General features: G+C 33.1%; 1 protein-coding gene across 4 annotated transcripts in view; it reads left to right on the top strand.

The window, feature by feature from the left end:
• LOC105225884 (protein trapped in endoderm-1) overlaps window positions 1-14,046 on the top strand; it is a 61,734-nt gene extending 47,688 nt beyond the window's left edge. For 2 of the 4 annotated variants that reach the window (XM_049454697.1, XM_049454698.1), the window contains exons 3-7: window positions 1,859-2,004; window positions 2,169-2,269; window positions 2,801-2,903; window positions 10,706-11,160; window positions 13,650-14,046. In XM_049454697.1, the coding sequence (XP_049310654.1) occupies window positions 1,859-2,004; window positions 2,169-2,269; window positions 2,801-2,903; window positions 10,706-11,160; window positions 13,650-13,833 (989 nt within the window). In that variant the 3' untranslated portion in view covers window positions 13,834-14,046. The remainder of the gene's footprint in view (window positions 1-1,858; window positions 2,005-2,168; window positions 2,270-2,800; window positions 2,904-10,705; window positions 11,161-13,649) is intronic. The other 2 variants (XM_049454699.1, XM_049454700.1) reach the window with 1 other exon arrangement.
• The last annotated feature ends 860 nt before the right edge of the window (window positions 14,047-14,906 follow it).

Here is a 14,906-nt window from a genome sequence, read left to right as displayed (position 1 = left end):
TTTAAAATAATTATTATTGTTGTTTTAATTTTGGGGAGAATGTAACACTAGACACCAAATTAAATTTGAGGTTTTAGATAATTAGCACAGAACGTGCGCGGGTGGGCTATTTTCACCATAAACACCATCGGAAACGTGATGGAGGATCTTTAAAATGATACCCCTCTAACTTATTCTAGCTGTATCGTATTAAGGCATGTTGCTCACTGTAAATGAAATGGATACGTATTTGTTATTAGAAATACGACGTCTAAATACATAAAAATAGAAACTTTTTTACACAGTTGCGAACGGAGCGAACAGTAAATAAAGGCACAAAAACCCGAAATTGGAAGCCATTACAAATTACACCACAACATATCGACAAGTATCTTGATACGCATATTACTTAATGGATGACTCAAAAACAAAATTTAAAACATCGCATTCAGTTTTTAACATCTTTGTAATTTTGGAAGAATATACTTTTGAGTTACTATTAATACTATTATATAAGGCTACTAATGCTAGAAGACATATGCTAAAATATACAAGACGCATAATTATCGACTATCACAGGAAACTGAGCAATTATTTGTTATAAGACCACTACTTTGTGTGTTTGAGAAGTATGTATGTGTATGCTAAATATTTTTTTTATTTGCGAACGTTTGCAATTGAATCTTCTATCCACGAAATCTTAATAATTGATTGTTTGTATTACTTTATACGCCTATATACGATTACTCTACCTTCCGCATATGTTCTTTTCCAGACCTTTTAATTTATTTCAATAATTTGAAAACATTTTCAAATAACAGGGACGCATCGGAAAGTCTGGAACACCGAATGTTAACTAATTAAGATTATAATCAAACATTTACGAAATACTCGAAATTTTCATAGGAAAAACTTAAAAACTTTATTTACGGGTAACGCCTACCTGCATTTAAAGAGTTCACTGTATCTTTCGAATTTCTTAAATTTTGCACTATTTAGGTTTAAATTTGATCTCCTAATTTATATACACCAAATTCTGTAATTTTTAATTAAATTTATTTTGTATGAAAAGTATTTTATACTGCAGATTAAAATAAAAACAAATATATTTATGTATGCATAAAAGCATATCTAGACGTACCGTATGTTTGCAAATATTCCCTGCCAGCTAACCTCCAAAACTAGTGAAAAAACTGGTGTTATTTGTTTGGGGTATGTGTTTCCGTTTGTGGGTCAGCAAAGAATTGATTTTTTCTAAATAGCAATAAAAATGTAAACTGCACAACCTTTGAATAATCCGCAATAAATGAAAATACGAATTTACCCTATTAATTGCATTCTGGTATCTGTTGGAATTCCGGCAATCATTTAAATTTCTGGCGCTTAAACGGTTGACTGCGTATTACAACGGGACTATGCCATGCATTACAATTTCCTCGTTTAATCAATTAATTAGAGACTGAATCAAATAGATAGATATCCAATGCATCAACGCTGATTGTTATGCTAGAAAAAGTAAAATAAAAATTTGATGAATACAAATTTATGAAATAACACGAAATTTTGTCGACTTATCTTTGCCTTTTAATTGACTTTTTCTTTTGATATTTTCTCATTCGCATTTATTCAATATATCGAGAAATCAGATGGCAAGTTCTGCTTGCTTGGGAAACTCTAATTTTTTTAAGAAAGAAATATTCCATAAATGTACTTTGGTGTTAACACTTGAATAAAAAATATGTAATTCTGTTAAAATTATTGGGAAAGTGGTTAGCCGTGGCTAGCAGCGTAGTAACATATGTATTTACACATACATATATGCGTACATATGTTCATATAACATATAACATTATATTACTCCCGTCTTCTTGTTTTGCAGGCAACTTAATTACCATAATTGCATTATTGAAATGTCCCAAGATAAGAGTACATGCCACCACAGCATTTATTTTGTCGCTCAGTGTGTCTGACCTATTATTTTGCTTATTCAGCCTGCCATTGACTGCTGTGAGGTTTTATGAAGAAGTAAGTAACATCAATTTTACTAGTAACGCAACTGGTTTTCGTTAAAATTTCTAAGATACTGTGAGTTTTGATTATTGGATACTTATGTATACAGTGCTTGGCAGTGTATAATTTCCTTAATTTTTAAGTTGTATTTATTTCTAAATTTTACTTTTTTATTTCAGAAATGGACTTTCGGAGAACCCCTTTGCAAAATATTTCCAGTCATATTTTATGGAAATGTGGCCGTATCTCTTTTAAGCATGGTGGGAATAACATTAAATAGGTAGTGTTATGACTCAATAAATAACATAATTTAATTGGAACATTCAAAATTTCACATTATATAAAACAAATTTTTCCAACGTTATTCGTGGCAATGAAATCACAAAAATTCAGATTATCGCTATTTACTTTGAAGATACTGACAATTCTGCTATATTTCTCTTACGTTTACTTTCTTTGTAAAAATATTTGAGAATCATTTTAAATTTATTTTTAGAATAGAGGGCAGAAAATAAATTAAAAAAGTTTATAATTATGACGAAATGGGCAAAAATTTTTCAATTCTTATTGTTATTAACTATCATTTTGTGAAGAATAAATAAAATATTTCTAATAAATCTTATTTTGCAAGCGAAAATATAACGATTATTTTGCGAGGAAAAAATATAAATTGAAAACTAATTATTAAACTTGATTTTTTCCCCATTTCCTCATATCTGTTAATATGTTATAAAAGTACTTGTAGTGTCCAGTTGACTATGATTATTTTTTTTTACTTGGTATACATTTTGTATATTTTATTACTTTGCAGATACATACTGATCGCCTTCCATTCTATATACGTGCAAATATATAAACGCAAATATATACTGCTCCAACTTTTTTTTATCTGGTCAACTTCATTTCTATTGCTTGTAAGTCATAAAACATTTCTTATTTTTGTAATAAGACTTTATTTATAGGGTCTCATTTATTTGGCTGTTTTAGTTTCATATGCCCATGTAATACTATGGCCAAAAATAGTAACTTTTTAATTTTAGTTTCGTGCGTGTCACATCAAAATAATCATTTGTGTTTAGTATACGCTTGTCTTTCTGAAGTACATAAAATGCATTAGACGAGTTTTACGATGAGTAAAATTATTCAACAAAGAAGTTCAAAATGCGTAAAGAATGCAAAATCGTCAGAAAATAACGGGACCAGTCCAATATGTTTTGTCGTAGTGAATATTGGGTACTTGTAGTTTCCTTCGTATAAAATGTAAACTATTAAAAAATATAATTTCACTAAATAGACAAAACAATATTCTTTTATATTTAAGTCTGTTTTTAGTATACCATCCCACGATTTCAGGGTTAAAAGTGGTATGGTTGGATAGAGCTGATGTGCCAGATTAAGAAATTATATTATTATAGCCGCCGCAAACTTATAGTTTTCGAGATATTTGCATTTAAAGTTGAAAATGCTTCTCTATTAAAGGTATGAGCAGCTCAGCAGACCTCACATTGCCGGGACATACCTCCAGCCTAAGGTCCTATTCTCTACCATCCCAAGAACCCAGTAGCCTTCGACTCTCCACCCTTGACAGCTGCTTTGCTTGCACGTGTTTTGGATCGTCTTCAATTTTTACCTATCAAAAAAATTGCACCACGATAACGCCCCTGCTCACACATCGTTGCTTGTGCGCGACTTTTTGGCCAAAAACAACACACTAATGATGCCGCAGCCACCGTATTCCCCAGATCTGCCCCCCTGTGACTTTTTCTTGTTCCCTAAACTGAAGAGGCCCATGAAAGGACGACGTTACGCTTCTCTTGACGAGATAAAGACGCCATCGAAGGAGGAGCTGAAGAAGATAAAAAAATTGCTTCGAAGATTGGAAAACCGTTGGCACAAGTGTATAATATCTCATGGGGATTAGTTTGAAGGAGACAAAATAGATATTCATGAATAAATAAATAGTTTTTGAAAAAACACAAAATTCGCGATACTTTTTGAACACACCTCGTATTTCCTCTTTCCAAATTTGCTCTCATCTATTTGAACAGTTTTACCAGGACCGCCAATTTTACCTCCCCTTACCTGATGATCAACCAGGTTGATAATAAAAAAATGTTTACACATATACCCTTCTCAGACTTATATTATAGTTTACGAGATATTTGTATTTAAAGTTCCACAATTTTATATGCAATTCATTCTCATTTTATTTTTATTTACATGACATATACTAGTTTTGACACATATTGTGTTTTGAAAAAAGTATAAAAAAATTTTATGTTTAACATACATATATAGAGAAAATAGTACAAAAGATTTTTGTATAAAGATAAAAAAATAATACATGGTCGATCCAACACCGGGGTGTTCATAGTTCTTTTGTGTCGAACTACTTTCTGTATTGGCGGCCTTCGGCCGCGCTTCAAAAAAAATAACCCTGGTCGGTTCAACACCGGGCTGTTTACAGTTCTTTTGTGTCGAACTACTTCCTGTACTGGCTAATCCATATAAATATATTAATCAATATTTCATTTTGAATCATTTATATCTCTAAATATGAAGCAGATTTTAGATTACTGCTGTTTGTCATAAATGTAAACACACAAATCTCTTGAAAGTTTGAATGTGCAAAATAGTTTTTAAAGTATATTTATTTTCTTAAAAAATACACAATTAATATAAATTTTTGATACATTCGAATGTGTACAGTGTAATTAAATATATATTAATTAAAAATGTGTAAAAAGTGGGTTAAACATAGTGAAATAACGCATAAAATTTGCAAAATCTCATCGGTTCTTTATTTGAAACGTTAGATTGGTTCATGACATTTACTTTTTGAAGATAATTTCATTTAAATGTTGACCGCGGCTGCGTCTTAGGTGGTCCATTCGGAAAGTCCAATTTTGGGCAACTTTTTCGAGCATTTCGGCCGGAATAGCCCGAATTTCTTCGGAAATGTTGTCTTCCAAAGCTGGAATAGTTGCTGGCTTATTTCTGTAGACTTTAGACTTGACGTAGCCCCACAAAAAATAGTCTAAAGGCGTTAAATCGCATGATCTTGGTGGCCAACTTACGGGTCCATTTCTTGAGATGAATTGTTGTCCGAAGTTTTCCCTCAAAATGGCCATAGAATCGCGAGCTGTGTGGCATGTAGCGCCATCTTGTTGAAACCACATGTCAACCAAGTTCAGTTCTTCCATTTTTGGCAACAAAAAGTTTGTTAGCATCGAACGATAGCGATCGCCATTCACCGTAACGTTGCGTCCAACAGCATCTTTGAAAAAATACGGTCCAATGATTCCACCAGCGTACAAACCACACCAAACAGTGCATTTTTCGGGATGCATGGGCAGTTCTTGAACGGCTTCTGGTTGCTCTTCACCCCAAATGCGGCAATTTTGCTTATTTACGTAGCCATTCAACCAGAAATGAGCCTCATCGCTGAACAAAATTTGTCGCGAAACACATTTCGAACCGAACACTGATTTTGGTAATAAAATTCAATGATTTGCAAGCGTTGCTCGTTAGTAAGTCTATTCATGATGAAATGTCAAAGCATACTGAGCATCTTTCTCTTTGACACCATGTCTGAAATCCCACGTGATCTGTCAAATACTAATGCATGAAAATCCTAACCTCAAAAAAATCACCCGTTATATGTAAAATAAGGATATCTTCATTTCTGATAAGGTATTACGGAGAAGTTTGACAACATAATAGCATAATTCATTATTTTATTCTCAAATAAGTATTGTACATATTAGTATAATCATCATTTAATATGTTTCTCTTAATATAAAATACATATATTGTTCAGCGACGTATTATGCGGGAAAAACAAGATTTTCTTAAGAAATTGAATTGCAAAAAATATAAATTTCTGAGTTATATTTTCACTCTGCGATGTTTCAACATTGACCATTTTCCAACAACATCGCGCAGATCGATTTCGTCTACTTTATCCTTTGAAGAAGAAAGCAGCATCAAAGAATTCAAGCGTTCATCCCCCATTGTTGTACGCAAATCGTTGAAAACAAATTTCAATTTACTAAAAGAACGTTCACATGGAGCTGACGTTACAGGAGCAGTCATTCAGTAATGAACAATTTTGTACGCAGAAGGAATGACCTTTCTCAATTTGTACGCTACTATAGAAATGTCATCGAAAGATTTACACTCTTTACATGAATCAAAAAGAATTTGTGTTTCAGCATTCATTTGTTGGAATGACGCTGATGTGCTTTCAATCAGCAATAATGTAATGCGTCAATGACGTTCAATTATAGTTCGGCTTCCGCAATTATAGAGCTATTTATTGCGTTTTACTGAAGTTAGAATTTTCATAAATGCCGGCTAGTGAATTCGCAATGGATATGACGTAAAAATTAATGTGCAATAATATATTTTGATGAAAATCTTAAAAATATTCAATAAGTTTTGACAACAAATTTCCGGGTACTTGGCAACTCTTACTGGAACTGCCGAAATGAACTTTCAAATTTTTAGTTATGATATTAAAACGGCCGAAAATGCCGACTCGTTCATAGATGGGGGGGTGTCACACCCCCCACACCACCCCCTCGCGAGGCCCCTGGCCTTAAGCAATATTTTTATAACTTTAAAACTTATATTAATTACCTGATGAATTTGCACTCATTTTTTTAAATATACTTGAATTTTTAAATAACGCGTAATTGAAATGAAATGAATATGAAAATATTTACAAAACGGGGAAAGAGGAAATGGTAACTTGTTTAGTTGTAACAATACCCGTTATATAAAATATGATTTAAAAAGGCGAAACGCGGAATTGATAAAAGTGAAGATAATGACAGAATGGACAAAAAAAAAAAGAAATGGTACCTATCTTGTTTAGATTTTAGATTTATTTTGTGTATTGGCAGCCTTCGGAGGCGCTTCAAACAAAAATAACCTTGGCCGATCCTACACCGGGGTTGAGCCAAGTTTTTTTTCTAGTAAAACACTTTATTGCATTGGCAGCCTTCGGAGGCGCTTCAAAAAAATAACCCTGGCTGATCCAACACCGGGGTATTTCAAGTCTTTTTCAATTAAAAATGTTAAATAAAAAGTCAATACTATGAAAGAAAGAGTTACTATAAATCGAGAAATTGCAAAATATAATTTGAGAAATTTTCAACTTTAAATGCCAATATCTCGAAAACTATAAGTTTGCGGCGGCTATCATTTTATATATTTTTAATCTGGTGCATCAGCTCTATCCAACCATACCACTTTTAACCCTGTAAGCGTAGGATTTTTTTTGTTATCAAAAGTTGTAATTTGATTTGCACGAGTGGTTTCACTCTTTTCAAAGTGGTCGTGAGGACATAAATGACGATCAACATGTGGGCCAATCAAAATCCGTGATCACCGGAAATTCCATCGAAACTGTGCGTGAATTCATCAAAAATCATCCCAAATCATCATTGAAATTCATGGAAATGGAATTGAACATCTCCAAAACATCGATTTATCGCATTTTGACCGAACATTTGGGTTTACGAAAGGTGTGTGCACGGTTTGCTCCGCACAAATTGATTGATGGCCAAAAATTGCTCAGAATTCAACATTATCGTGAACGATTATTTGACCAAAAATCACATTTTTCCATTAACCACTCTCCGTATTTACCTGATATGGCACCATGCAACTTCTTACATATGCGTTATGTAGACGTAGAGGCCATTCAAAAGGCTTGCATCGGCATACTGGCGGCCAACGAGCTAAAACACTCGTTCAACATGTTTTTTGACCGTGCAAAAAGCTGTATTGAAGCAGAAGGAGACTATTTTGAATAAAATAAATCATTCGTTCTGTTTTTTTTAAAGTCCTGTTTACTTTGCAACAGAAATTGTACACTCATTAAGCTAAATCAATCGAACCTCGCTCAGGACAATTTGTTTGTTTATTGACAGTATGAAACCGGATTATCACGAAAGTGCGATAGCTCAATAAATGAAAGTGTCAGAAATATTTAATTATGTACTTGGCCACAAAAGAACCGGTATCAAAATTGAACAATGGTAATTTAATCAAAACGATGTGGGCCAAGTTTTGAGAATCTTTCAAAAACTTCTTCTACAGTGACTTCAATGTCATGATGCGTGTGAAACAACGCCAGTCCAATCAATCTATTTTGAAGCTTGTTCGTCCTCAGCAATGTTTTATGCGGCGAACTGTCGAATAAGAGCGTTCAGAGCTCGCATTCGTCACAGGAAGTGTGCAGAATATGCGTTGTCTTTTGACTTTTACTTCTGCCCCGAAATGGCACTGTCAGTGATCAAGTTCACCTTTGAGCTTCAATCGAAAGTTTTCAAGTTACTTTTAAGTTTTCTCTTAATTTCAATAATTTATCTCAGAGTCTTAGGGATATTTTCGGTAAAAAATCAGCTCTAGGCGCTGAGGTCCACATGTTCTGAGGCTGAGGACTTGAAAAGGGCTCGAATTTGACTTCATTTGGACGGCATACCTTAGAAGCACTGTTTACTCAAGGTTTCGTTCCTATCATTCTTAAAAAAGATAAAATACAAATGTTCCAATAATATTATAAACCGAATTTAGTTAAGTTAGTTCATTATATCATGAGATATAGATATAGTTTCATCATTTATAATGATTTTTTTTTCATTGAGTTATAAAATTCAAAGAAATAAAAATATTTCCCAAAAATAATCAAATTTTAACTGTTAATATCTTTTAAATTGTTAGGTTTACGAAAAAATCATAGGAGACCTTTTTTGTAGAGAATTCAATTTCCTACAAAATCTAAGGAACAAGATATTTTTTCAAGTAGTTGGAAGCGAGATATAAATTTTTCTACCTGATAATAAGAAAAAATAGAAAACTGTAAGTAGGAGGACCTTCTCGTTACAATTAAGATCTCATGCTTGGAAAGGCTTTCTTAGAGGTGTCTAGGAACCTATTTTTCCGAGTACCAAACGAAAAAAAAATATTTTTTTAAATCACCCTAATATATATATTATATACAAGGTCTGTCGCAAAAGAAACAGGACTGTTAAAAAACAACAAAAAATTAATATCGATTGTAGTTATCTAATTGTCTTACAATTTTTACGAAATGTCAACAAGAGATCAAACTTTTTATTTCATATACCTACCAATAGGTGGCGCAACCAGAAACAGTTATATTTAAAAAGTTCTGTTTCTTTTGCGACAGACCTTGTATATATATGTATGTATGTATAGTGGAGAATTGCAATAGCTTTTATACAAATAAACCATTAAAAAGGAATTTTTTCAGTTTTCCTTCGGATATAAACGTTTCCAAAAATTGTTAGAGAAATTAATTTCATTCTCATAATAATGATAATTTCAGAATCTTTTTTTATTTAAATACTACTGGATACTATATCGCAATCATATTCTTACACTTAACAGGTCACATGACACATAGATGGGGCTACTACAATTAACCCTTAAATGCATGATGATGTATATATACATCAGTGTTTTCTTCCTTACATAATTTCTAAACGGTAACTCAAACACAGTACTTTTTACTTTTATTAGGTGCTAAAAATATCTGTGTTGGTTTTTGAACGCAAACTTTCATGATATGACATTTCACTTTTTAATTTTAATAATTTGACAGCTTGGCGCGCCACTTACAAATACACACTTGGTATTTAAAAAGGAAAAACCATGCATTTAAGGGTTAAATCGATGTCACTCTTAGTTAGCTCTAAGCCTCAAAAGGCGCTTGCATAAATTTGACAGCTGTTGGATCGTTAGTTTGTAAATTATATCGTTTTGAGAGATTTAATATTTGTTATTGTGACAAAATGGATAAAAAGGAATTTTGCCTGGTTCTAAAATATTGCTTTTTGAAGAGAGAAACAGTAGGTTTGATGATTAGTTTCCTTACACTACCCAAGGGTAATCAACCATCATGGATGGTTTAGACGTGGTGAAATGAGCACCGCAAATGGTGAACGCAGTAGACGCCCAAAGAGGTTGTTACTGACGAAAACATCAAAAAAGTCGCAAAATTATTTTGGATTGGCCCCAAAAAATATTAACTGAATGTATGCATCATAAAATTCGCGAATATTTGGGTGGTTGCTGCGTAAGCTCACCAAAAACAACGACGATTGAGTTAATTCGAAGCGTGTAAAGATGTTTAAGCGTAATAAATCCGAGTTTTTGCGTTGATATGTGACAATGGATGAAACATGGTTCCATCATTTCACTACGAAGTCCAATCGACAGTCATCCGCCTGCACATGATGAATGCGCTTCAAGGCAAAGGCAAGCAGTCGGTTGGCAGAGTAATGGCGTCTATATTTTAGGATGCGCACGGAATAATTTTTATGTATATTGAATAAAAAAAAGAACAATTTTGCCAAAAAAAATCTATTTTACTATAGTAGTCTGGGGACTTCACGAATTAACAAAAGTGTTTACGTTTTATTTACAATTTACATGTTGTTCTATGCTTCTTCTTCTCAACTCCAAAAAAGAATTCCACAAGAGGGCCATTAGCGTAATTTAGTATTTTAACATTCTTCAATTTACACATAAATCAGAAAAATCCATTTTTTATCTGCAAAATGGAAGTGTAAAATATGCAACAGAGCTGCTGTAACTATTACGTGGCTCGAACGCACCCTTTATGTAAATAAAATAAATAAAACAAATTCAATCCAGTTTATTAATTGTATATTCCTTATAGCTACCACCTATTTTGGGAATTTGGGGAGAAATGGGTCTTGATGAAGCTACATTTTCATGTACAATTTTAAAAAAAGATGGAAAATCGATAAAAAAAACTCTGTTTTTGATTGGATTTCTTCTGCCATGCATTGTTATAATAGTTTCGTATTCATGCATTTATCTGACAGTTTTGCGACAAAAGAGAAAAATGGAAACTCATCGCAATTATAAAGTTGCATCGAATGAATCAGTATTTACCTCTAGAAAACAAAAAGAGGATAACAGGTTAACAGTAATGATGGTTTCTATTTTCGGCTGCTTTCTTGGTTGTTTTTTGCCATTGATGCTGGCAAATGTAGTGGACGACGAAAGAAAAACAAGTTATCCTTGGTTTCACATAATGGCATCAATATTGGCTTGGGCGTCCAGTGTGATTAATCCAGTTATATACGCAGCAAGCAATAGGAGTTACAGGTAAATTAATACACTGTTTTTTTTTAATAAAAAATTTCTGAATTATATATTTTGTAAAAAAATATTAATGAAATGAAAACGCATAATTTTCGTCGAATCATGGATTTTTTCTTTTCAAATATTCCAAAAAAAATTGTTTCCGTTAAAACTTTTAGCGTTAAATTCTTTCAGAGTGTTGCAGGAATTTTTATTTATCCGGCGACTTGTCCCGTACGGGCGCTAGCCCGTAAAATTTTTTATCAGTTGGTTTCGAACGGGCCCCTTCCTAAAAAGTCTTCAAGGAAGCAAACCGAGAATTAATCATGTTTACAATAATTTTACTAAAGATACACTTTTTTACGACTCAAATAAAACTTTATAACGTTCCAACTACACCACACAATAATTATCACTTCTATGAATGTTTCTACAATTGCTGAGGAGTCCTTCAAATATTGTGGCCATTTTGCGAACATTCTGAAAAATAAACTTGATAATTAGATTTTTGAATGCTTCTATTCGTCGAATTTTTTAACCTTGGTTGCGTAAACATATTAAGTTATGGAGCTCACTACAAAAGGAAATGATCATTCCTACCCCATTATTGGTTAATAATGACGACCTTTAGATTATAAAATAGTTATCTTTAATAAAACTGAATTAATTTTTATATTCGTCGTAAAATTATTTAATTTCCTCAGTTTTTCGAGAAGGTAAGATTTTAAAGGATCTTAAATATTTTTTAACACTCAATCTATAAAAGTGTAGAGTTATGTACAATTATTACGATTATAAATATATTAATCACATGAATGTATCAATAGACAGTGTTGACAACTACTCTTGAATAGTTTCCTGATTAAGTGTTGATAATATACACAATCATCTGCTGTTGATAGACAATACGAGGGCTGTCCGATAAATAACCGACCTCAACGTGAAGCTAGCGGCACATCTGAAAAAAAAGTTTCTACTTCAAATTGTGCATATTATAATAGCTACTCACCAAAATTTCAGAAATTTATCTTGCGCAATTATCTGTTGACAGTCGTTTTTGTGAGTCTATTTCGGTGATTTCCCCAAAATGGAAAAAATTGAATATCGAGCTGTAATTAAATTTTTATTTTTGAAAGGCAATACGCCTTCACAAATCAAAGATGAGTTGGACTCTGTGTATGGTGACTCTGCACCATCGTTTACCACCGTAAAATTTTGGGCAGCTGAATTTAAACGTGGTCGCAGGAGCTTGGAAGATGATGAACGTCCTAGGCGTCCAAAAACTGTAACCACTAACGATAACATCGCTAAAGTTCATCAATTGGTACTAGACGACCGCCGGATTAAAGTTAGGGAAATAGCTGAGACTATGAAGATGTCAAAAGAAACTGTTTGTCACATATTAAACCAAGATTTGGGCATGAGAAAGCTGTCCGCGCGTTGGGTGCCGCGTTTGCTTACGCTAGACCACAAACGTGCGCGCATGAACATTTCCAACGCTCTGTTGGCTCAGTTTAGAGGCAATAAGACCGAGCTTTGGCGCCGATTGATAACTGTAGACGAAACTTGGATTCATCATTATACGCCCGAAACAAAAATCCAATCTAAACAGTGGATTGAAAAGATGGAACCAGCCCCAAAAAAACCTAAAGCGGCTGGGAAAGAGATGGCGAGTGTTTTTTGGGACAGCCATGGAATTATTTTTATCGACTATCTTGAAAAAGGAAAAACTATAACAGAAGCATACTACGAATCATTATTGGAGAAGCTAAAGGAAGAAATTTCGAAAAATCGGCCACATTTGCAAAAAAGAAAGTCTTGTTTCACCAAGACAACGCACCATCTCACACCTCAACAGTCGCCATGGCGAAAATCCACGAATTGCGGTTCGAACTGCTTGACCATCCACCTTATTCACCGGATCTAGCACCAAGCGACTTGTTTTTGTTTCCTCAACTTAAAACTGCGCTCGACGGCCAGAGATTTTCGTCAAATGAGGAGGCAATCTCTTTCGTGAACTCGTATTTTGCAGACAAAGACGCCAAGTACTATTTGGAAGGGTTGCAGAGATGGGAGCATCGCTGGGAGAAGTGTGTGGAGTTACAAGGAGACTATGTAGAAAAATAAAAAAAAATTTGAAAAAGTCGCGTGCATCATGGTTAGGTCGGTTATTTATCGGACAGCCCTCGTAGCTCCTCGTAAAATTCAATTTAATATTCTGTTGTCGAAAACCAGCTGTATTCGCGCAATTATAGATGCGTAATAGTGAGCTACTCATTTGTCAAAAGTACGAATACGCTAACTTGAGTTACGTAGCTTCAGCTTTACTTTGGTATTATGTAAGTTAAGACTGTCCCGACGAACAAATCTAATAACAAATTAAAAATCGAATAATGTAATACTTTCTCTAGGCAGCATATTGATATATGATATTTATGGCTTTATTAATTAATTTAATTCGTTTTCAAAGTTGTAATTGATAAATAATTTAATGAAAATTTATATTTATACAGGATTGCATATTACAATACAATAAAGCATTTAAAATTTTGGGGTAAGCCGTTGTCATCGATTCATAGTAGAAGCGTACATCTCAGTAAAAACGAAGATTACACAGGACCACTTAGGAGCATACCTTTGTTTCAAGTTACCAGCGAGAAACACGTGAATAATTTGTGCCAAACATACTCTGTATAAGTAATAATAATCAATTTATAGTATTATTTACTTATATTTATAAAGTACGTACAACTTTTTTTAATTTATGTCGTCTTAAGTGTATTGTCTTGCCAATAGAGCCCTTAAAAATGTGTTTAACTGAACACAGAACCTATTGGACATAGGTTTTCTTACAAAGCAAAAGTTAGTAGTTCATAATGGAAAAATAAACAAAAATACTAGAAAAATGTGGTTTATTGCCTATTTTATGAAGAATCAAAACATTGATTCAATAATTAAAGAGTTTTAATTTCACTGTTACGTATACGAAGGACTTAAATATTGAATTTATAAAACCCACAGCAAACAAAAGTGAGTATTAGTATATTAAAAAATTACACTTTTTGTAGACTGTCACTTTTTAAAGAAATAAATTAATACATTTGCATCGATTTTATTATTTTAGTTTTTTTTCGAAAGCAAAACAGTTAAAATTGGTTTCCTTGACACCTGAAACCTATTAAAATTTCGATCCCAGCATCAAAAAAATAGCAGACGGCATAATTTAATTATGTTAATACATGTATTAATAATTTAGTGATGAATTTGACTTTCAACAACTGAGTATTGACACCCCTGTTTCCTAAAACCCATACCAGCCGGTTTATTAGATGTAGCTACTATCTATCACTGAGTTTGCATTTTTGTTTGTAATATTCGGCTGCATTACTAATAATGGCAATTTTAATAAAAAAAGACTAACTGAAGTTAAGGGGTCAGTAGGGTAATCTTTTTTTAATTTTTTTTTTTGGCATTTTCTGTTCCCTTATACCAGGAGTGGGCATATTAGCCCTCAGTGGCATTGCCCGTTCGGGCACGAGTGCACATTTTGCGGGCTAGATAGGGTCTCATCGCGGGCAAACATGAAGAGGGAAGTGAGAGCAACGTATTTTACCACACCATGTTTACAAATGAAAGCGCGCATATATGGGAAGTTGCACTATGAGTAATAACTGTAAAATTGCCTAACAATTTTATGTTTCTTTGTAACTACTATAAATTTACAAAATGTAAGACAAATAACAAAAAATATAATAAATATTTTATATTAG

Source organism: Bactrocera dorsalis, chromosome 4 (genome assembly GCF_023373825.1).
Source record: "Bactrocera dorsalis isolate Fly_Bdor chromosome 4, ASM2337382v1, whole genome shotgun sequence".
Lineage (NCBI taxonomy): Eukaryota > Metazoa > Arthropoda > Insecta > Diptera > Tephritidae > Bactrocera > Bactrocera dorsalis.
This window is presented reverse-complemented; position numbering and strand designations above follow the sequence as displayed.